Consider the following 23,887-nt stretch of genomic DNA (forward strand, 5'->3'; position numbering starts at 1 on the left):
ATCTTCCCATTCTAATTTCCCGGTTTAGTTATTGACGACATCGTTTATCCTTCCCGCATAAACTTACGGTCGACGCCAGCTGAAGATCAGGATGACTGCTCTAGTAAAACGATGGTTATAAATGGAGCACTTGTCTCGTCTTTTCAACGACAAGATTTTGGCTGGTGCTACGGCCAAATGTCTACCATCGTAAGTCATCATCAGTCCATCACGATAGGCAAACTTAGATAAGCTCTGGAGCCCAAAAACGCCGCCTGGTCAACAAACGGGTGAGGTAATCCGTTGCATTTGCAGTAATTATTATATACTCACTCCGTGCTCATAAAGTAAATCGCCGGTCTCCAAAACACAACTTTGACTTCTTGTTTCTATAAAAATGTTTATTGAAAAGTGATATATATATATATATATATATATATATATATATATATATATATATATATATATATATATATATATATACTTTTATGAAAATATTTTTCAAGACAAATCTATACACATAATTTTTATATTTTTAAACTCAACAACTTGAGAGTTATTCATGATTTATGTTCTCAAGGTTTGACTTAAACATTGTCCTAAACGACTTCCTTTACGAGTACGAAGGGAGTAATGGATATCTCTACTATTTTACAAGTGGAATCATTCTCCTCCCTAACCATTGCACTCCCCAGGTAAGAACCCACCGTGCCTAAAAAAAACCAACCACCTGAAAAATTATCACGGGAAAATTGACCCACCAAAAAAACCCGATTGGAAAAAAACTGAACCATGTAAAAACCATTTGTCATTCTATCTTCAAATCCCGTTGCAATGCATGGGCATGGTACTAGTAAAAAAAACAGAAAAACTAGTCAACGGTATCCCGTACACATGGGATAACTACGACCACTAGCATCTTATCCTCTTCTTCCATCTTATCCCCTTCTTCTTCTTCTTCTTCTTCTTCTTCTTCTTCTTCTTCTTCTCTCTCTCTCTCTCCCACCCTCATGAGCACAGAGACGACGATGGCGGCTAGCTGTGCGGGGTGGCGCGTCAGGCGTGGAAGGCGCTCGGCCCGCTCTCCTTCGCCGGCGCCGGGGAAGGCAGCGCCACGTGGAGCTGCTCCCGCTGCCTCAGGAACGCGTGGCGCGGCACGGCTCTCGCGCCGACGAGGACCGCGATCTCCTCTGTCCCTCCACCCCCATGCGACAGTGCTGCACCGCGGCTGTTCCCCTCCGTCTATCCTCCTCTCCACGCCGGCGGTGCTGCGCCGCTGCTCGCATCCATTTTTTCGATACCTTGCAGGTACCCCTCGCACTCCATTCCACTCTGACTGATTCCTCCACCCCCTCCCCCCGCACACCGGCAATGCTTCATCGTCGCTTGCATCCCTTCCTCATGTGTGTTTTTCTTTTTTTTTTTGCTTGATGGTTTCCTTGCTGATTTTTTCTCCGGCTTGTATGGGTGGTATCAATTCCCCCGTCCCATCCTTTTGAATCCTTTCAATTCCATAGGTACCAGGTACCACAGGTACCAGTTACCAGGTACCACAGGTACCACACACCATGCAACTGGTACCATACTGGTACCAGGTACCTGCAGGTACCGGGTATCGGGTACCAAGTATCAGGTACCAGCCTATGCTGTGCGCGCATGATACCAAGGAGGAATCGGATAGGTATCATGCCTCTGAACATGGTACTAGGTACCAGGAGGGAGCACACATGGAATCTCACCTATACATAAAAAAGGAAAAGGATAAGTCACTTAAAATATCCTGTAGCAACGGGATCCCGTTGTGTAGCTGCCCTCGTAAAAACAATGTTGTACATATTCAACCTCATATGTCAAGTTGTCAACTAGTCTTGTTACACCAGCGTCCAGGAAACACCGGCACAATCGATGCAGACACGCAATAACTAAAAGGATATCCAAACTAAGAGAAGATGGTTGTTGGAACTTGGAGTTCGACGAGAGGTTTAAGGTTGTGATCACTTAACTGAGAACACGAAAAAACTCGGATTTTTTAGTCAGGTTTGGGTCTCTCAGAATATAATAACCATACTCTTATTGTATTTTGTGTGGATGAAGAAAAGAGGTTATAATAAGAGTTCTTGTGGAAACCCAATCACTTAGCCGTTGCCAAAATTTGAATCTTAAAACTTAATTTTAGCAGTAAAGTGCATCGCTGGTCCCTATACTTGTTCGTCCGTGTCATCTAGATCTGTGAACTCTCAAAATACATTTTCAGATTTCCGAACTTGTCAAATTCTGTCATTCTGGTCCCAGATTACCATGACCCCTTCGGGATCCTACGTGACGGTCACATGACATGCCACACGGGCATTGACTCACTTTCTTTATTTTTTTTCCTTTCTTCTCTTCTTCCTTCCTGTTCATGTGGGAAAAGGATAATAAAATGAGAAGGGAAACGTAGAGGTGAAGAAAAAAAGAAAAAGACAATTTAGGACCGAATGTTCATGTGCCATGCGACGTAAGCAACACGTAGGATCCTGGAGGGGTCGTGGTAATCTAGGACCAGAATGACCCATTTAAGAAGATTAGGAAGTTAAAAATGTATTTTGAGAGTTCAGGGACCTAGATAACACGAGCAAACAAGTTTAGGGACCGACAATTTATTTTACTCTAATTTTGGAGTTGATTTTGAGGGGTTTTTTTTTTTCTATAGTGGTTTCTTTTTCAGCATTGGCTTTTAATTCATGATTCATGAAGAACACATATATAAAATTGTTAATCATAAATTATTTTTTATCACTAATATGCTATTTAGTGTATTATCAGCAATTGGCCAACCAACAGTAGTCATAAGCACGCGCTCTCTCTCAGAGGGAGCCTGAATGAGCGTTACGCCCTTATATACAGCTAGCTTGTATTGAAACATACAGTAACACTCACTGTTAATGCTAGTACTATTATATATACTCTATCATTTCTAATCCTTTCTTCCTGTATAGTTGATACATTAGATCAACCGTGAGGCCACATCATCTAGACCATTAGATCATCTCGCGTCTATGCAAATCAACCGTTAGATCAATGCCTTTTGTCTTCCTATTAGTTACCTCATGCATCATTAGATCTCACTTTATCACTAACCACTAACTAATACATCTCTCACCCAAAGCCTACACCACTACATTGTGTCTGCCTCTTCCTCGTTCCCTTTATTTTTTTTCCAATGGATCTACTAGACATATCTAGGTTGATCCGGTGGATTTTCTTGGAATATTTATGCTTGAAGGCACTTCCTCAATCATCTAAGGAGGAAATTCCAGTGGTCAAATGAAATTTGGTTTGCCACTGTCATAGATGACATCGAAAATTTGTTGGTATATATTACAACACTCGATGATCTTTACCAATCGCAAGGATGTCTATCTCTTGTGGTGATTGGCTTTTGGTACTCTATATGTCTAACATGATCTAGCTTCTTTTCATATCTGATTTTTATTCGTTTATCACCAAGCTTCATATGCCAATGTATCACATATTACAAATAGAGATAATCCATAAAATGCCATTGACAAGCATCTAAGTCTCAGAAATGCCATCGACAAGTGTGAGTTCCAAGAAATGCCATCATACAAGCGATTTTGTCCCAAAAATGCCATCGCCGTTAGGGTTCCGTCCATTCCGCGCCGTTAAATACATTGTTCATCCTATAGAACTTAACGGCGTGGAATGGAAGGAACCCTAACGGCGATGGCATTTTTGGGACAAAATCGTTTGTACGATGGCATTTCTTGGAACTTACACTTGTCGATGGCATTTCTGGGACTTGGACGCTTGTCAATGGCATTTTATGGATTATCTCTTACAAATATGGTAACTTCAATTTGTGGTAACTTTAAGTATTGAGGGATTGGTCCACTCTCACATTTGACCAATAAAAAGTTGTGCCAAATCTTTGTGTTTTTCAGACCAGCAATCACTGAACTTGTTTCTCCATAGTTCCTCCCATTTACTCAGAGGTGAACATGTTTCTTGAAATACCGTTACTAGATTCATACACCTAACAATTGTTGTTTCAAGATCAATACCAGCATATGCATGCAGCATTATCCGTATTTTCTCTTTGTTTTCTCGAAAAAGAAATATTTTATTATTTGTTTAAAATATTAAAATGAGATCTTAAGTCAATTTAGTACATGATGAAAAATAGTGTCCAGTTTGCTTACCGTTCATGGTTCTTCCAAATGGGAGTATCTTAATTGGAATCATGTCATTTCTATTCATATAGCAATACATTGTACAGGTAGAACGTTCAAGCATGTCGATTTTTTAATTAACTTGCAGCATGTTGATCATGCAATTATAATAAAATTTTACAACTATATATTCCCTTCTTTGTAACGATATTGTACCAATAGTCAAAAGTTTTAAAATTACATCTTCCAAATTTACAATATAGCTATCCCGCAGTAACACGCGGGGTATCAGCTAGTTTTCTTGTATTATAGTGTCAGATTAGATGGGACACCTGTTTTTTCAACTAATTCAACAAGAGGAGACTTATAAAAGACATGCACATCTAATAGGGAAAAACTTATGGTAGGCGTATACATTTAATGTGGTATTTAATATGGAAAGACTTGTGATAGACATACACATTAATTCAATGTGGGATCGACATGATGTCCGAGTGCATCCGTTTGAACCTATATTGGAGGAGCATATTAGCAGCACGCAAAATGAAGTCTTGTTAGTGCATAATTGATTGAGTATTAATTATTACAAACTTAAAAAAATATTTTTTTTTATTTTTTAAGAAACTTTTATATAGAATTTTTTTGCACAAATTCACTGTTTAGCAATTCGGGAAGCATGTGCAAATGGAAAACGATGAAGCTTGTAGTTTGGAGTTGTGAAAAAGAACACAGCTTCTATTTTCACGTGACTTTATTGCATGGCCCTTAGAGGTTAAGTCTATGGTAAAGGAGATTGCCCAAAACCCCTCCTAGTGAGCTAGTGTTAAAGAGCGCTGCCACGGTCGAAAGGTGGCTATCCTACATGGTGGCCCCATGGTCCAACCACCCTACCCGATGGTCATTGTCAAGATTTACCACGGATCTACAAAGGAAGGCCACTCTAGAGGCTTTAGCGCCAACATGGTCAAGGTGGCTACCCTACCTGGTGGTAACGGTCCAGCCACCTTACCAAACGGTCGTAGTTGAGGTTTCCACAGATCTACTACAAAAGACCACTCTATGTGTCTAGGGTAGTAGCAGTGCAGGATACACACTTGCTAGGCCCAAGACATGATGAGGCTCCAAGCTAAAACACAATGGCGCCTGCGCTAGTTTCGTCGAGAGGAAGTATTTCCAGCAGACATGACACACTCAATTCTACTGACACATAGACGTATTGTGAAAGCCCTTAGCAAAATCGCGACCCCCCCCCCCCCCACACACACACAAACACACGCGCACGCCTCCTAAACAATAAGAGAAGTATGTAGTAGTGGCAATGGTACCCCGTACCCATAAAGGTGACGCTGATAATTTTTCATCGTCCCATGAGATATGCAAATAACGTTGTGTTATTTGCAAATTGACCTACAAAAGCTATTGTTTTGATCTGTTCAAGTGGCCACCAGCGAGATGGCTAATAAACTAGGAGCATCACCACAACTAATCAGCACTAACGAGATAAATCTAATCTTGTCCATAACTGAATTGCTAACGAACTACTACACTACTGGCTTGGCAAAGAGTTCAGTCCTGGCTGGCATCTACTACTGCCTTTTGCGCTAGCTTTTTCCTCTTCCTCTCCTGCTTCTCACGCCTCTCTTCGTCCATGATCCGGCGGAGCTCCTCGTCGTCCTCTTGTCTTGCAAGTCTTGCACTGCATATCCAAAGCAACGGAAAAATGTTAGCTAGCTAGGTGGTCGTTTTTTGCAACAGGATTGCATTGTTGCCGACAAAAAAAAAGGGGTGTAGATCAATGGAAAGGTGGAATTTAAGTACCTTCTTCTCTCTTCCATTTGTATGCTGGCATAATTGGCTTCCATGTCTCTGTCATCTTCATCTCTACCAACGAATTTTGCAGGATTGTAGCTGCACAACAGCACAAGAAGACCAAAAGCCGTTGATAACCAGTGAAAAAACTAACAAATTATTTAACAGATTGGACAAGAAGCAACCGTACTTGAACATTCCTCTGATGATTGATTTATAGTCAACTTCCTCTTCATCACATCCATCCTCCTTAGATTTCCTTTTGACTAAACGCCTTGTCTTTCCCTTTCCGTGATCGTTGTGAACTGCACTTGATGGCTGCAAACATAGAGAAGATTCAAACGCATATTCCTGAACAGCTGATATTCTTAATTGCAAATCTAAATTCTGGATAGGATTGGCATCTTGGTAGTTCTATCCTAAGTTGAACTAAGAGCAAGAATAGACGAGAGAAAAATCGTTATATGCTGCTACCTTAGGTCTTGAGGAAGGAGCCAAATGTTTTTGTGCTAATGGGGCTGACACCTTTTGCCTGAAATTCTGGCCATTGAGAGATGGTTTAGGCTTCCGAGATTGCAGAGACTGCTGCCCGTGGCTTTGTGACAACATTGCCTGAGGCCTCTTGCTCTGCAGTGTTTGCTGCATCTTCTGGCCATTTGAGGATGGCTGTACCCTCTGAATTTTCTTCATGGCAGGCAGGCTGGATCCATTTTTGGCAGAAGAAGCGATCGTCCTCTTCGTATTTGGATGAGGCTCCTTTCCGACTAATCCTACACGACTCTGAATGGAAGGTCCCTTCAATCCGCTGTCTTTTGATACTTTGTCGGTCTGACTTATAAGTTTGCTGGTTGATGCAATGTCTCCAACATCTGTAATACCAAACAAGTGAGAAATTTGTCCAGGAATGGAAGGAAGTAGGAATCATATCATATGTATTCATAATAAAAGCTTAAAAAGGTACCATATTTCATAGGCAAAACAGGCATGTTGTCAGGTTGTTCCTTTGTAGCCTGTGGAGTATCAGCATCATCCGAGAACAGACATGAATAATCCCGATTCTGACGGAGTGCATCGACCTTTCTTTTCTCCTGCAAATGCCAAACGACCAATGCAGAATCACAGGTCAAAACTAATGCATCGTAATCCTTTTTTAAGGGCTGCAAGCAACATAACCTGGTGATATTTAATCCTAAATGATCCATACCTCTTTAACAAACTTCGGTTTCTGCTGCTGCCCGCTTGGGATTGGTTGTTTTTTTGAAGCAGAAGAAACACTGCTTTTCTGCAAATAATTACGTTGGAATTCAATTATCAAAGTTTCACGTTTGCTGGATCTTTAAGAAAAATAAAAATGAACCAATTTCAGCAAGATTAAGTTCAGGAGTACATACGTTGGATGGTACGTTCTGTTTTTCTTTGATTATTGATGAACAGCCTTCCTCGATGACTCTGCGAGCAAGTGAAGGTCTGGATGGCCCAAAGAAGCTACCAAATCTGCAAGCGATTATTTCTGTTAACAACTGGGAGAGAAACTATAATTTTCATGTTAAAAAAAAAGATAAGGCAGCAGAAACATCATGCAGTGCAATCTGCAATGCAATGCAACGTACCTATCCTTGGCCAGAGGCTGCACCGACGACGAGCAGCTAGCCCTGCCGGCGGTGGCGCCCTGTTGTGCCTGATTTTTTCTCCTGATGTCCGCCTTCAATTGCTCCCTGAGGGTAAGGATCTCCACTTGCCCGACCGGAGGCTCTTCTTCCTCTTCCTCTTCCTCTTGTTCTTCTTCCTCCTCCTCAAATTCATCTTGCTGCTCCTCACCTAACACCACGTCGTCGTCGTTATCGACGATGAAATCATCCAGGTCATCGTATTCATCGTCCACGAGCTGGAAAAAGCCATTTACGATCAATGTTATATGTTAGCAATTAGCAATGCTGCAATGCAGTAAACTGCTAATTCTTCGTATTGATGCGCAGGAGAAATCTTACGACTTACATTGGTTCCGTCGTCGTAGCTCGCCATCTCTTCAACAACAACTCACAATCCCTAATAAAGTTTCAATCTTTCGTAAGATCACGGGGCCGTGGGGGGCACAATCTTTCCCTAGTAAAGAATAACAAAAGATATATATATATACAGTTCAAACAACCGAGAACGATTCCTTCTCCGAAAACAAGATCAATCTTTTCGGCGAGTTTCGTCGAGAAGAGAAACCCAGATCAATGTATTCATCGAAAAAAAGAGATGTTTCGATTCGACGACGCACGGCGGAGCAACGATATATCGATCGGGCTTACCTGGGGCAATGCGGGGACGGCGCGCGGCGTCGACTCGATCGCGCCGAGGGGCTCCGCCTCCGCTTCGTAGGGCTTGAGAGAAAACAACAGGGGGGGTTGCCCGTGCGCGTGCGCGTGCGCGGGGGCAAGGGGCCTGATGATACTTATAGCGGTCGCCTCTCCGCGACCCGCTCGCACTCGCGCCCCGTCCGTCCCTCCCATCTCAACCCACCCACCCACCCACGCGTGATGCGTATCCTCTCCTCCCCTTCTGCCGCCGCCGCCCGCTGCCTCCTATACAGATCGATCGATCGGCTCCTCCATCACGGCCGGCATCCGCGCCCAACCGCGCGAGCCACCGCGAGAAGAACCCAAACCATCCTCTGCCGCGCGGTCACGTAGCGCGCGGCGTCTTTGTAGCGTAGGTGCGCCCGCCGGTCGTGCATGCCGCGCGCGGCCACGCTGGGGGATGGGGGGAATCTCTTCATGGGAAGTATCTGTGTGTATCAGAGATTGGGAGTATAGGACTCGGAGTTTGTCAGATCATCAGAGTTCTGATCGATCGATCGATCGATCTCTCTCTATGAACTCGTGATACGGTGGATCCGTTAATCTACCACGGATTCAACGCGGTTGTGGCGGAAAACTGGGTCTCGTCTCGTGGTGGCGCAAGAATCGGGCGGGCCGAAAACGGGGGGTGGCCTGACTGGGCTTCCGTTGGTAGATCGAGGGGCGCGCCTTTTCCGGTTCTGAAATCTTCAAACGTTCTTTTTTTAGCAACTGTTTATGGGAGGGGTGAAAAGGAAACTGACGTGCGTTAATGCCGTGCGTTTATGGAGGTGTATCTTGTGTCCATTACGTAGTTTCCGGGGCACACGTTAGATCACTGATCACCTGGCCGGGCCTGTTCACGGTTTGGGCTCAAACCGTGCAACCCATGGAACAAAACCAACCCAAACCGTTTCTCCGTTGGAAAATAAAAAATTATGGTTTATGATAAAAATAGCTAGATAACATCATATTAAGTAAAATAATGTGGTTTATGATAATTTAAATTTAAATAGTATGTAAAATGTTGATTCAAACGTAAAAAGTAAGGTGGTATGACTTTATGGAAGAAGAAAAATAGGGAGATAGTTTGGACCGTAGATTAATCATCTAAAAGCTAAAAACAATTGATGTGATATGACTTAATTAGAGGAAAAATGAAGAAAGATAATTTGGATCATAGATTAATCATTTAAGCACTAACTGAGGATGAACTATATAAGTATATAGGATATCATAAAACATAATAAAGATATATATTGAAACATTATGTGAATTATGTTGGATGATAATTTAACATGTTTGTATTTGAAAAGCTCTTAAATTATAAAAACTATAAAGATATAGCATGTTTGCATGATGTTTAAATGTGATGATTGTTAGTGGATGATGATGTGGCATCTTGTTAATTAGTGGATGATGATGTAGCACCTTGTTAGTGGATGATGATGTGGCATCCTTGCATGTTAAGCTTAAGGAGCTAGTGGAGGATAACTTTATAGTAAGATAGGATTCAATACGCACAGTGAGGAGTGAGCACGAAGACGAGGCCCGCCACGGCTCGAGCTGGCTTTCTGGTGTCGGCATCGTCTGCACAACATCATCTTTCGTCTCCGCATTTATAGCTCCCTGCTGGTCCCCTTGTGTTGAGAAAATGGCCATTATACCATCTTCAAAACAGGGCTTCGCCTGAATACCATCCTACAATTGGGATCCGCCCGAATACCACTTTCAACCGGGAGAAGTTCACTGAAATGCCATTTTCTTCCTTTCTAGTAAATCAAAATCATTTTGTTACTTTTCTTTTTTTTCCCATTTTGTCCCTTTTCTCCCAACTTTGATGACCAAACTGCCCCTCGACTGGCGCGAGGTGAGAGGTGGTGCCGTCGGAGAAGCTGGTTAGTGAGCTAGAGTATAGGGGTGGCAACGGACTGGCGCGTGGAGAGGGGTGGCAGCACGGCTCCTCTCCTCCTCCTCATCTACCATGAGGGGAATGGGCGGCGGCCGGGTCGGCGCGAGAGGACGGCCGCAACTCGGTGGTGCGAGAGGAGGGCGACGGCCGAGTCTGCACGAGGGGAGGGCCGTGGCGCGGCACAGTGTGGCGGCGCGAGGGGAAGACAGCGTGGTGGTCTCCTCCTCCTCGTCTGCCACAACGGAAACAAGCGGCGGCAGGGTCGGTGCGAGAGGACGGCCATGGCTCGGTGGCGCGAGGGGAGGGAGGGCGGCGCGAGAGGAGGGTGGTGCCCGGATCGGTGCGAGGGGAACCGGGAACCCTAGCCTCCCAGCCAGCTGAGACTAATTTAGATGATGCAAAGGATTATGGGGGTAATTTTATCAACTCAACAGAAAAATAGGACTAAATTCTTTTAATTTAGATAAAAACATTGTGGGAGGGTATTAGAGAGGGTTGGTTCCGTTTCAAAGTGGTATTCGGGCGAATCCCAATTGTAGGATGGTATTATAGCAAAGCCCCGTTTTGACGAGGGTATAATGGCCTTCTCCCCTGTGGTCATGCACCCGACCCATGGCGGAGAGGGCGTTGTCGCACGGGGGGCGAGGGTATAATGGCCATTTTCTCCTCAATGGTCATGCACTCGACCCATGGCGGAGAGGGCGTTGTCACACGGGGCAAGACCCTAGTTATTAGGACCGGACTGGGCCGGCAGTCCGACCGGAATAAACTGGAACCAGGGGCTCAACCGGTCCGGTCCAGTTTAAAGATTGGACGTGCAATCAACCCAGGGAAAACCGATTGGACCGCCGGTTTTTGGGAAGAACCGGTGAAAAAACCCAGTTTAAAGATATGGCGTGCAATCAATTTGAAAAACCAATTGGACTGCCGATTTTTGGAAAGAACCGGTGAAAAACTAGACGCACGTGGGAACGTAGGTGAGAAAGGACAAAGCGCAGGCTGAAACGTGGGGGAGAGGGAAGAAAATAGGAGAAAAATGTGGGCTGAGGGGTTCGAACCCTCAACCACCACCGAGCAATGCATGCTTGTGTGGTTAGATTATGTGTCCCAATTTATTTAAACCGTGTTGGGCCGGCGGTTCAACTGGTCGAACCAATCAAACCGTGAACCGAGACTACGACCGATTCGATGTCCGGTCCGATCCTAATAACTATGGGTAAGACTTGCACCCATGAATCGTCGGACCGCATCCGAGGCTCTGTATGTCCTGCTCGTGTCCTTCTTGGCCGTTGCCTTGGCTGCTTCTGTGACCGCCGAGAGAGGAAGGGCACACAGATAAGAGGTGATAGAGAAAGAGAAGGAAGGAGAGAGAAAATGAAGAGATAAGGACTGTTTAGAGCAAGTTACCAACACTCCCCTCTCATTTTCCGCGTGCACGTTTTTCAAACTGCTAAACGGTATGTTTTTTTGCAAAAAAGTTTCTATACAAAAGTTGTTTAAAAAAATCAAATTACTCTATTTTTTTAAAAAAATAGTTAATAATTAATTAATCATGTGCTAATGGACCGCTCCATTTTTTTTAAAAAAAAAATAGCTAATACTTAATTAATCAAATTAATCTCGTTTGGACGCAGCCTAACCCGTTGAACCCAGTTCGTCCTCCTTCCTCAGGATCTGCGGCAGTTTTCATCCCTACATGCAAGTTTAAGAAACATGATGATGGTGCATCGTAAGAGCATCTCATACAAGACCAGAATGTCATGCAGAAATCAGTTAGTACATAGTACTAACAGATGTTTAGCAAAAATCACCCTCCCACAATTGAATACAGTAGTACATTACCTCAGTCAACAGAATGCTAAGATCTACTACGATTCATCCTCCATTCCTCGCACAATTGAATAGTACATACATTGGCACATTGCCGGTCAGAAAGACTGAATGCGAACACCACATTCTATAAATCGTCCTACCACAATTGAATGATACATTACCACTTTACCAGTCAGAAGACAGGGTGAACACCACATTTTAATTTTCAGCTTGACCCGCCCGAAACACTTCTTTTGTCCGCCCGTAGTAAACCACCTCACCCCCAGGCCACACAAGAAAATTCCAGCCGATAGGAGATCCACCTGTCACACAAGACCCTTGCGCAATCTCACTTCTTGGTGTTTCCCCCATCTTCTCTGCCGCACCATCTGAGTTAGGGTTGGTTGGCACAATATTGTTTACAATATTTGAACATACTGTAGTCTCACCTGTCTGAGGAGCGTGATTGTTTTCTGCAGATGGAGGTGGTTCCACTGGCCCATCCTTCACAACTCCAGCTAAAGGCTTCTCTGGTGGCTTAGCAGGTTCAAAAGTGGCACCGAGGTCATGCCTCATTTTCTTGGCTAGCTCCATGACTACCTTGATCTCTGAAAAATGTAGAACAGAACATGAGGCGCATCTCATGACTTGTTGAACTAAACGGATTACAGAGGTATGATAAACATCATTCATTAATTGTACCAAAGAAAGATGCAATGCATAGCTTGTATGAAAAAAGGTGTGGTCTAGAATATATTTCACAACATTAACACTGGTGAGATTTAGGACAATGTATTGCATAGGTTTTTCATGTGAGAAGAATGAAAACTTTGTAAAGTTCATGTGTTCAAAACTTCAAATGTCAACTAGGATTTACATTCCTTACTGATAATAGGTTATGAATGTCAGATAAGCATATGTCATAATAGGTTATGAATGTCAGATAAACATATGCAAATGGATTATATGCTTCATTTCAATCGAAAGTAACATATGGATCGTGTAGACTATTTCCACATGTTTAAAGTCTAAGGCAAAAACTAAAGGCAGATATGTGAAGTTGCATCTCTGGGCATGTCCACTGTCCATCTAATTTATACAGCTATAAGATTTGGCAGATACATTTATCACATCTTTTCACTTTGCCGCGTTGCTTATACTGACATAGAAGACTAGTGTACATGTAGAGAATGTAAAATGATGTTTACACACGATTTTGTGTAGATATACGATTATATGTGTTTTACACCAACAACAAACAAATTGTAAAATGATAAGAAAGCTATTTATCTTTTTGTATAGTGCACAAAATGATACCCTTTTATATTAAAAAGAAGACAAGTAACTTGTGAAAATGATACTATGTTTTTGTGTGTATGCATGATTTAAGAATCTTTTGTGTGTGAAAGAGGAAGACTGGACATAGCACTGTATACTACTGGAGAAGTAGCATGAGTACATTGTATATCTTGCCATGCCATGTACAAATAGCATTGAAGTGTCCGTAACCATTCTGTCAGTTTGAATATGGTTGACTACAAACCCCCATGCCTCTACGTTTGGATACACTTGAACAGAATTTCTTTTTCTTCCAAGCTTATATATAAATTGGAGTACTGATTTACAAATGTGATCACTTTCTTTTTACCAGGTAGATAAGAAGTCATAGACAGCTCAGGTGCTCACTATTGAATATTGATACACATTTATCTACCATGTTGATCCAGGCTTATAGCTGGTGCAGCTACACATTTATCTACCATGTTGACCAAGGCACTCTACAGCTGGTGTAGCCAAGTTGCCATTTAGTTGAGGATGCATTAGCACAGACTTCTTTAGATGAGATAGCTCTTAAAGTTAGGCAATTAACTGAGTTCTTACGCATAAGATTTGGTTATTTAGGAGGGTGGTCTTGTCCATATATGGGCCTGAATAAAGTACCCGTTTGCTTCTCTCCTCTTCTGCCATTTGTGCACGGTTCTCCTGCACATGGTTTTTCTGCTACCTGATTATCACCACAGTCAGCTGCAATGCATCGCCATCAAGGGTCAGAACCAAAGCATCCTAACTTCTACGACTATAAAACCTCCTGCTATACATTCAAGTGCTGACATGCAAGTTGGATTATTCCACCCTAATCCCGCCCATGTTATTAAACACTTTCCTCCATTAACATTCAATCCTCACATAGAAGTCTCACTCATTCACTCAAAATCACCAACAAGTGTACTTCTCCACCACTTCCTATGTAAAGCAGCAGCTTCCCATTGAAGATGTGGCACCGCCGTGTGGGCCCTACCTCAGCTCTGATGAGTCCCTCTAGGAGCTCCCAGTCACCAACTCGCCACACACACCTAGGCCGAGTTTAGTTCCAAACTTTTTCTTCAAACTTCCAACTTTTCCATCACATCAAAACTTTCCTACACACACAAACTTTTAACTTTTCCGTCACATCGTTCCATTTTCAATCAAACTTCCAATTTTGGCGTGAACTAAACACAACACTACAATGCCTCAACTGCCTCCTGCCTACACCATTCGAGCATTCACAATGGAAGCGATAAGCCCTGATGCTCCACCTTCACCCAAGTAACCTCCCCGGCTACAGCCACAGTAACAGACAGGAGAGCAGCACCGAAAATTTCACTGGGTGGAATTATATAAAGCACAAAATTATGATATTTGGACCAACCAATGTTCAATTTTCATGTTTTTTTCACGAGCCCTAGGTTGATTCCTACCAACTAAATGGAGCAATTAGTGACTTTCTAACAAGACATAAATTCGAGACATTTTTTTACCTTTCAGAATCTCGCGAGCAGCATCACTGTTTCGGAAATCAGTAGCTTCGTAAACCTTCAAAAGAGAGAGTAGGTAACTCAGAACAGATCATTATGCGAAATCCCATGTTACATATCAAGTGCAATTGTACAAGTCTTGCGAGAGTTCAGTTTGGCAGGTCTCCTAAGCAGCGTCGTTGCTTAAATTTTTTTTCCCCAAAACCCCAGGTTTACGGAGATCAACACGCCATCCCCCACACACAAGCACTGCAAGTAACCAGTAGCGAAAGTAACCAGTAGCGGAAAAAAAAAGGAGAGGGATTTTGCGGGGAGAGCGCAGACCTGCACGAAACGAACACGGAGGTCGGCGACGGTGGCCCGGATCTTGTAGTAGGCGGAGTTATGGAACCCCGCCTCCTCCACCTTACGCTTCTTCGGCGGCGGCGGTGCGGGTGCCGGCACATCGAGCGGAGGAGCAGTAGGAGAGACCTTCTGCTCGGCAACGACCGTGGCCGTGACCACGGGCTCCGGTGGTGGAGTTGGCCCAGGTGGAGGCGGCGGGGCGGCGGTGACATCAGCGGCTGTGGTCAGCTCCGCCATCTGAGTTTGCCAGGTAGAGAAATGGTTTTGACTCGGGGTTAGATCAACCAGAGTGTGCCTTCCCGGCTAATTTACTACTACCTCCGTCCCAAAATAAACTTTATAAAAATATTGAATTCACATTGTCTCTAACATTCTATTGTTATTAGATTGTACTTGGCATATATTATTTTGTTTTTTATTCTAAACTATAGTTTATTTGAATTTATTAATTACCTAATTTAAATATCTATACTGTTAGTCTAAATTATTTTTGAAATTAAAATATTATAGATATATCGCAATGTTTTAGAAACGGGAAGACAAAGTACGTTCGATGGTTTCAATTTATAACCTGATAAAGAATGTTAAATTAGATTAATGCCAAGTGGCACAATATGTTTTTTAGAAAATTTATAACCTAATAAAGAAAAAAATGTTAAATTAGGCTGCGTTTAGTTCCATCCAAAGTTTGGATTTTAGTTGAAATTAGAGATGATGTGACTGAAAAGTTGTGTGTGTATGACATGTTGATGTGATGGAATTTTGCAAACTTTGGATTCAAAGTTTGGATCTAAACACACCCTTAGATTAATGCCAAGTGTCACAGTATGTCCTTTAGAAAATTTTATGGAATGAAAACTTCTTATAAGAATATATACCTTAATAAAAAGATTTTTTGAGTGACTATGAGTAGTTTGTGGTATAGATTCTTCTTAAGAAATTTATGTGAGTTAGGATGAGTACAAATTATGTGAGCTTACATTTTCCGTTCTAATGCAACTATTCTAAGGGTGTTTGGATGAGATTCAGTAACCAAATTACATCTGCTAAAAACAAAAATCAAAATTAACAAGTTGAAAGTAGGTGGAACTGGGCAGAGGCAGATCTAACCCTGTTTCGGTTGAGGGGTCGGTTTTCGGTTGAACCCCCAAACTTTTTTGAGGGATAACGCAGAATACCTGATGAGGTGTGGATAGGGAGGGAGGGATGGTCACCGGCGATAGACGATGCGGTGGAAGCAGGAGGACGCCGGGCGCCACCTCTGCTCGCAGGATGGGGATCGGCGCAAGCGGCGGGCGAGGAGACGAAATTCGAGGCCGAGGCCGGATGGGATGGATTAGGATGCTCACCGGTGAGCGAATGCGAGGAGACGGGAGTCGGGGGGCGGCGGGCAAGGAGACGGGGCGGATTGGGGAGGCGGAGGTCGTGCAGCGCTCTGCCGCCGCGGTGTCGCCTGCCTATGGGTCATATGCACAGGCCCCTGGGGCTGGAATTTTTTCATCTCCCAAAAAAGTTCATATAAGGTCCCTTATCTTGTCGTCGAGTTTTAAACGGTCCTAAACCCTCCTCTAATCTTGTAAAACCGGATCACTTTTGATCCCAAGGTAGTATTGTTTTCCGGTTTTATTGATGTGGCGGCTAAGTCCCACGTGGACTCCACAAGTCAACCGGCAATCTTCTTCCACCTCACTCCCCTCTACTCCCATCTCAACCCAAACCTTCAGGGCATCTGCCAATGGGTTGGGAGAAGGGTGTCGGTCGGTGGGGAAAAGCTCGACGGCGGAGGCCGCCGCTGACGTGGCTCCCAATGGCCGGGAGCGCTCACATCATGGATTTGCGCGCGCGGGTCTCAACTACAACTGCAATGTCGTCTTCACCTGCACGCACAAGGGCTGAGGCTTCTGCCTCATCACACTGGCCAAGCTCCTATCCCCCTAGCTCATAGTCGCCCCCCGTCGAGCTGCTCAAAAGCTGATGTGTTTAGGTGTCCCCGAGCTCCGCCTCTCGTCTGCAGAGGCACACACGCGGTTCCGCCACATCGTCTTCGAGGTCAACTTCATCTACACCACATTGCGGTCGCATCGTCCCCGACGCATGCGCCCTTCTCCCCGCCGCTGCCAAGCTTCTTGTTGGCTGCCAGCCTTCTCCCACCCATCGTCAGGCTTCTACCTACCGCCGCCGCCCAACGACCGCCACCCTTCTCCCTGCTGGTCATCGGCCACCACACACCTCTCCCGCGATTCAGTGTCCGGCTTCCTCTTCGTGTGCATGCACGAACACTCATGGAGTCAGTGATGCTCGCGACTATGCTCAGGCGTCGCAACGATACTCCATCTCCCAACTCTTGGAGATCCTCTCGCCAATCTCAACGGTGTGGCTGACATATGACCACGATACGGACGCGGCGCAGATGCGCAGCGAGCTGCCATGCAACGATGTGACAGTGTAACCCAAGGGGACGACGTGTCAGGAGCCCTTCCTACTTCGCTTCTTTGCGCTCTTCACCATGTAGGTCCATGATGCAGCCGTCAGTCGCCACTCTTCTCCCCACCTCTTGTCGGCTGCCCTGGAAGTTTGGGTTGAGACGGGAAGAAAGGGGAGATACGTGGGAGAAGATTATCGGTTGATATGTGGGACCCATATGGCCCCACGCTGACTCAGCCACCGCATCACTAAAACCAGGGAGCAATAGTGCCTTGAGACGTAATGTGACCTGGTTTTGCAAGATTAGGGATCTGTTATATCTGGTATTTTAGTTCATGGACAGTTTTGAAACTCAACGACAAGATAAGAGACCTCAAGTGAACATTTTCCTTTCATCTCTCTCTTTTCTCTTTCTTTTAAGAATAGTAAAGATGCTCGTGCGTTACGATAGGAAATCCAAATTACATATGTTATTTTTTTCATGTACGGTGGCAGAGAGTTAGATGATGGATATTTAGGGGCCTTTTTTCACTAGTAATACGCCCGTGCTAAACGCTATCTTTAATAACTTTTAATATTTAATGTTTCATGTTTTTTATATGATCTTATTTTTCTAAGGAATCAATAGTAATACATATAATGAACTTCCTGTTTCACTACACTTGTTTGGTTATTGATTATATCTCCAAATCCAATTCTTGATCCATACATACCTAATCGACAAGATTTAGGATTAGTAATCCAACTCATGTTTACAATACGTGCTCATGAACCATGAACCATTTAGACGTGCCTACAAATCCAGGTCGAATTGAATGAAACATACAGCACACTGGTAACCATGCAACAGATGAATAAAAAAAATATTCATAGATAAGCCCACTGCAAAATGTTGTCGGCAAGTGTGCTCTATAATGAACACCATTGTAATATCTGACACACTACAGCTTATTTACATATTCGAGTGCAGAAAACACCGATTGCTATTTTAGAGATCAAACTTCGCCACCTTGAGTCTGAAAGATATGTAAGTTATACAAACAAGATGTATGACAATAACAACGACGATATTGTTTGGATCTACAAATGGTTGCTTGTTTCAATCAACTTGAGGCACTTTATGTACCACCAATCCTTCATTTCTTACCAGTAGTAAGATTGTAGAGATGTAGCTGTTATTGTCACGGTGGTATATAGATATGGGCTATGCAGTGAGATGGTTATGCAGTTTAGAGAAATACAATATAGCTAAGCTCAATAAAATATAAGCAGTGAGCCCCCTCGAAACAAAAAAGCAGTCAATAGTGTTAGGTATCTGGATGTTTGCATACATTGATTTATGTGTTACCTAATTTTGTCAAAATCAAATTGTTTGTGATACATGACTGAATGTTATATGACATATTCTCAATGATTTATTATGGCCCGTGACCACCTAAATCTTTGAACAAATCAATTTGCTGGTAGGAAACTCAGACAATTAATTTCTTTGGTTCTGAGATCATAGTAGCACTGTGCAGTTTCAGCCATTAAACAAAACTTTCATTTTTGCAAAATTGAATTTAGATAAATAGCCGTTAAACTTATGAATGTGGTGTTTCGCTCAATGGTGAGACTTATGCCTGCCAGCAATACCAAAATATACATGATCCTCAAATTTGCCGCACATGACTCACCTTTGTCGCACTCAGTGTATCAGCTGTGAGTCCTGTATCAATTCAGAAGACTGCAATGTTAAACTCAGAAATTTTAGTATACAGTATACAGTAAGTATTTTTGTGGGAAATCATTATGAAGGCTGGAAAATACATAAGTATTTTTTGGAAAATCTTAGTGTACAGTAAACAATGTTTGGGATTTTTTTTTCCAGATGGTAAATTTGAGAAACATATACAGTAAGTATTTTTGTGGGAAATAATTATGAAGGCTAGAAAATACACAAGTATTTTTGTGGGAAGTCATAGTGTACAGTAAGCAATGTCAAGGACATTTTCCAGATGGTAAATTTCAGAAGCATGGTCCCCCCCCCCTAAAATATAAATCAGAATCATGGCTATCCAAGTATATAAATTATATCTTGAACATAGTGCAGTTCAGCTTTTATTTCATTTATAACGGCCATGATCAAAGGATAATTCCTCAGCTGAACGAAATACATAACCGAATGAACCTGCCACAAGAGAGAAGGTTTCAAATACTCACCTTGGAAATATGGCTGTCATTCAACGGCACCGGCCTCATTTAGGCACCCAAACTGGCAATGGCAGAGACTGGTGTGAGCCACCTAGGGGCATCGAAAACAATATCATTTCTATTGTGAGAATAAAAATAAAATAAATAGTATTGGCTAGGTGAAGGCCTTTATAAGTTTACATTGCCTAAGTGAAGCAGGCTCTGAAATATGGCTGAGTTGCTAAATTTTATTTGATCTCAGGCTACAAATCACAAAAATATCATTTGTATCAATGCACGACTTCCAGTTCCTCTCCTGTCACTCAGATGGTTTCAGCTAAAGCAGTGCACAACAGTACGGTTGATCACAATTCCATACTAACATCTCCCAATTCCAATGTTAAATATTTTCTTGCTCTACTTTTTTCTCTCTTCCTTCTCGCCCTCTGCTACATGCACATACAGTAGGAGCAGCAAACTCATACCTGGCAGGGCCTTATGTTGGCTTGTTTGCTTCACTTGAAAACCAAAATGAAATCCAGATCGAATGTGAATTTGTACCCCAAACCGAAACCTTGTAAAGATCTCACAGAAAACACATAAAAACACATAGAAACCTTGTAAAGATCATTAACAGATTTGCTTGAAAATTCATCAACCAGAACAAACCCTCCCTCAGCGGCATTTAATCAGAGACCTATTGTGCAGAGTAGAGTAAGTGTATAACAAATGAATTTACATCATCGGTCCGTTTAAGTCACAATCAAATAGCACCAACAAAAGGAGTAAACTGGATAGGAGGATTCTCTTTATATCTCATTAACATTTGTTAGTATTTCTTTTAATACAATCAAACAAAAGTGCTTGTCCATAGTATTATATTTATTGACAGAAGTAAGAAAATTCCTTTTTTTTCAATAAAAAAGTATAAAAGAATAATGGAAACTGGCAGGTGTTGCATGAGTAATCCACCAATTAATAAATTAACTCAAGTCAGCTATTACCTGCCTTAAAGGGAAAGCTAATCCATCACTGCTTCTTGTTGCTTACCTGCAAAACAGAGTCTTATATCATAGCCTTTTGACACAAGGAATAAAGTAGTAACTAACAGGAAATTATGTGTTTCCAGAGTTAAACCAACAGAAAACTACTCAACGTTGTAACAAGCACGACCTGAACATCAAATCCTACACATGATGAATCCAAAATACTTGCCTTCTCTGACCCTAGGCAAGATGTTTTCTTTTAGAAGGTTACATCGAACATCAAATGACTGCACAGAGCAGGTGAAATACTGAAATTTGTAGCAAATCCATTTTGATAGTTCAGTTCAATCCATGATTAAAAATCAATTTTTGGAGTTCAGGCTTTTACAAAAGAAACACTTGATCAATGAAATTGGGAGTTTACAGGATGCCTAAACTCCAACCGTCTAAATTGTGTGAACTCTGCATATACTGCACAGCACTCCAGCTAAATATTTCCATTCACCTTGATTCAGGTTATATATCTGACACAAACTCAGACTGGACCACACATTGGACCATTGCTGGCATAGGCAAGTATCGTAATTCATTTAAGTCATAACACCAAAGTTATGGCTTAGGTCAAGAAGGAAAAATATTCATGCTAATTTGGTGGTCATATTTCTCATTCTATAATATACTCCACAAGTACACCAAATAATAAATTTGGTGGATTCTCTTTATATCTCATCGACATTTGTACGTATTTTCGACTAAAGTTACATCATAAAAAAAAATTCCATCATGTAAGCATGTGTATAACCAGGTAAAGATCATCTTTATAATCTGTCGATGCATAAGCCATTCAGCTCGTCCAATTACCTGCTACAGCTCACCGAAGTTCCCTTGCGCCGTCAGCGGTGGACAGGACAGGTGCAAAAACAGCCAGAAGGCCGACAGACGATCGTGGCCCGATGAAGCATTTGCATCACTCTACCCTTGCTTCCACCCCCACATCTTCCATTTCCAGAAAACTAAGTTACGTAATAAGATAAAATACATATGTTAAGAACACAACTACAGAATATCTTTATCGTTGTGTTTGTAAGTGCTGTATAGTAAAAAGATGGTGTGGAACACGTTAGCAGAACCTGAGCCCATATGTAGAATTTGTCGAGACCTTGATTGGAGGAAATCTGCTAATTATGACAATGATACCCTAAAAGAAAGAACATTGTTTTTCATTGGTGAGCTCTTTTTTGCATTCTGAATGGTTACTGCTAATTCTTATGCTTGATGCCTCAGACAGTACTAATAACTATAGATCAAATTAATGGAGAACAATTACCTGGTTTTGGGGTTGTCCACTTGTCCAGCGGTGATGCGACAGCGACAATGCTCATCTTGCTGGCTCATCGACAGGAACTCGCTCGTCGTGTGAATCATGAGGGCAAGGAGGCATGACGGTGTGAGGGAAACCAGTCGACGGGGCAATCCGGCGGCGGCATGACGCTAACCGAATGGATCAGGGATGATCTGCAAGAGGGCGGCTGCAAACAAATCCAGAAGATGCAGCGATGTGGAAGGAGGTGACCCACGAGGGAATGATGAGGGGCGCGATGCGGTGAGGGTGGAGGGAAGCGACGCGCAGGGGAGACAAGGCGAAGCGCAGAGGGAAACGATGCGTGAGGGAGGGGGCGAGGACGGAGGTGATGGCGGCGATGATGGTGGCAGACGGGTGAAGGTGGAGGCAAGGCGCGCGAACTCCTCCTAGGGCAGTGTACAGAGACAGTTTGCCGACAGGAATACCCATTCCCTGTACATAATAACAGCAGCACACATCAGCAAATGCTTTCAGGTAAACATACATCATCACAGCTAAATCTTTTCGACATATTCATGACAGCAAAATCAGGGCAGGAAATGGGGGAAAAGATGCAGTACCTGACAACCAAGATCTCCAAGGCCAAGAATGCGCTCACCGTCGGTGATGACGATCACCTGGATGCTCCTCTCCGGCCAGTTCTTGAGCACCTCAAGGATCTTCCCCCTGAATCCACCAACAAGCAAACCAACAAACACAGATTCCTGTCAGGCTGCAAATTCCTAATCAACCTCAACATCAGAAGGAAAACAGAATCCTCGCAAGAAAACCGCACTTGTCCTTGAGGCTGATGTACAGGCCCTGTGGCCGCCTGTAGATGCTGCCGTACTTCTGGCATGCCTCTCCGACCGTCGGCGTGTACACCACCGGCAGCAGCTCCTCCACGTTGTCGATCAGGAGCTTGTAGAACAGCCTCTCACTCCTCTCCTGAAAAAAGCACAAAAGAACCAAGAAACATGACAGAGTGTTCAGTAATCAACAGTTCTTGCTGCATGAACATTCATTATCAATGCATTTGATTTTGAGCGAGTGATCAAAGTGCGGGTGAAGGCCAGCATCCCCCGCCGGCCAACCTCACCCCTTTCTCCATCGGCGTTGTCCTATTCCTCCTCCCATGCCGCCGTCCTCTCCCCTCATACCCTGCTCAATCCGGCGCGGGGTCGGCTCGCGCAGATCGAGTCGGTGCAGATCGGGACACCTCTTCCCCGCCCGTCACCAGCTCCTTTCTACCCGCACCTCACACCGCCACCCCTACCGGCGTTGCCACCATCCCCAACGCCGTCGAAAGGGGATGGAGGAGGGAGGGGAGCACCGGAGCCGACTCTGACGCCGCCACGAGGGGAGGGGGATACTGGCGCCGGTTACGCCGCCGCCGCGAGGGGAGGGCGAAGAAGGGGGAAGGGGGGGACCGGCGCCAGATGATGCACGGCGGCGGCGGGGGGATGGCGTACGGCGACGACGGCGGCGGGGCGACGGCGTCGGCGCGGCGTGGCAGCGAGGCGCGAGAGTGAGGAAGGGAGGGGATGGGCGTGATAGGGAGGCGAGGCGACGGCGGCAGCGTCTAGGTAGGCGATGCGAGCGAGAGAGAGAGAGAGAGAGAGGATGGGAGGGCCGGAGCCCGGAGGGGGATGCGGCGCGTGAGAGTCGCGTGATTGGGGGAGATCACGCGGTAGATGGAGGTGGGAGGCTGCTGATCGATCTGGACCGTTCGGTTTTCACCAGGAGGTGGGATCGGCGGATTTTGGGAGGTGGGATCGATCTCAATCGTTCGATTTTACACAGACGATCTGA

The 23,887-nt window shown here is 43.8% G+C and overlaps 3 protein-coding genes across 16 annotated transcripts; all 3 read right to left on the reverse strand.

Annotated features, from left to right (window-relative positions):
• Positions 1–5,458: 5,458 nt before the first annotated feature.
• On the reverse strand, positions 5,459–8,870 carry LOC9272164 (uncharacterized). 2 transcript variants are annotated; one of them, XM_015769340.3, is made up of 10 exons: positions 8,258–8,870; positions 7,956–8,006; positions 7,571–7,845; positions 7,352–7,454; positions 7,165–7,242; positions 6,922–7,048; positions 6,435–6,829; positions 6,151–6,278; positions 5,970–6,059; positions 5,459–5,847 (listed from the first exon to the last, which is right to left on the reverse strand). In XM_015769340.3, the coding sequence occupies exons 2-10, from the start codon at positions 7,980–7,982 to the stop codon at positions 5,718–5,720; spliced, it is 1,353 nt and encodes a 450-aa protein (XP_015624826.1). In that variant the 5' UTR covers positions 7,983–8,006; positions 8,258–8,870; the 3' UTR covers positions 5,459–5,717. The 2 variants fall into 2 exon arrangements, with proteins under 2 accessions (XP_015624826.1, XP_015624825.1); XM_015769339.3 differs by having other exon boundaries at positions 7,956–8,063; positions 8,258–8,396.
• A 3,087-nt stretch (positions 8,871–11,957) lies between these two features.
• LOC9267931 (uncharacterized) lies at positions 11,958–16,639 on the reverse strand. 7 transcript variants are annotated; one of them, XM_066307744.1, is made up of 5 exons: positions 16,501–16,639; positions 15,131–15,388; positions 14,810–14,864; positions 12,458–12,616; positions 11,958–12,380 (listed from the first exon to the last, which is right to left on the reverse strand). In XM_066307744.1, exons 2-5 carry the CDS (start codon positions 15,386–15,388, stop codon positions 12,358–12,360), a joined length of 495 nt encoding a protein of 164 aa, XP_066163841.1. In that variant the 5' UTR covers positions 16,501–16,639; the 3' UTR covers positions 11,958–12,357. The 7 variants fall into 7 exon arrangements, with proteins under 7 accessions (XP_066163841.1, XP_066163839.1, XP_015627729.1 ...); XM_066307742.1 differs by having other exon boundaries at positions 11,958–12,385; XM_015772243.3 differs by having other exon boundaries at positions 16,366–16,639.
• A 1,787-nt stretch (positions 16,640–18,426) lies between these two features.
• LOC4330239 (NADP-dependent malic enzyme 3) lies at positions 18,427–23,742 on the reverse strand. Of its 7 annotated transcripts, none has more exons than XM_015771509.2 (10): positions 23,175–23,742; positions 22,872–23,023; positions 22,657–22,762; positions 22,061–22,528; positions 21,864–21,931; positions 21,595–21,746; positions 20,752–20,797; positions 20,233–20,321; positions 19,778–19,859; positions 18,427–19,283 (listed from the first exon to the last, which is right to left on the reverse strand). In XM_015771509.2, exons 1-4 carry the CDS (start codon positions 23,184–23,186, stop codon positions 22,238–22,240), a joined length of 561 nt encoding a protein of 186 aa, XP_015626995.1. In that variant the 5' UTR covers positions 23,187–23,742; the 3' UTR covers positions 18,427–19,283; positions 19,778–19,859; positions 20,233–20,321; positions 20,752–20,797; positions 21,595–21,746; positions 21,864–21,931; positions 22,061–22,237. The 7 variants fall into 7 exon arrangements, with proteins under 7 accessions (XP_015626995.1, XP_066163941.1, XP_015626997.1 ...); XM_066307844.1 differs by having other exon boundaries at positions 20,233–20,444; XM_015771511.2 differs by lacking the exon at positions 20,752–20,797.
• Positions 23,743–23,887: the final 145 nt, after the last annotated feature.

Source organism: Oryza sativa, chromosome 2 (assembly GCF_034140825.1).
Source record: "Oryza sativa Japonica Group chromosome 2, ASM3414082v1".
NCBI classification, from domain to species: Eukaryota; Viridiplantae; Streptophyta; class Magnoliopsida; order Poales; family Poaceae; genus Oryza; species Oryza sativa.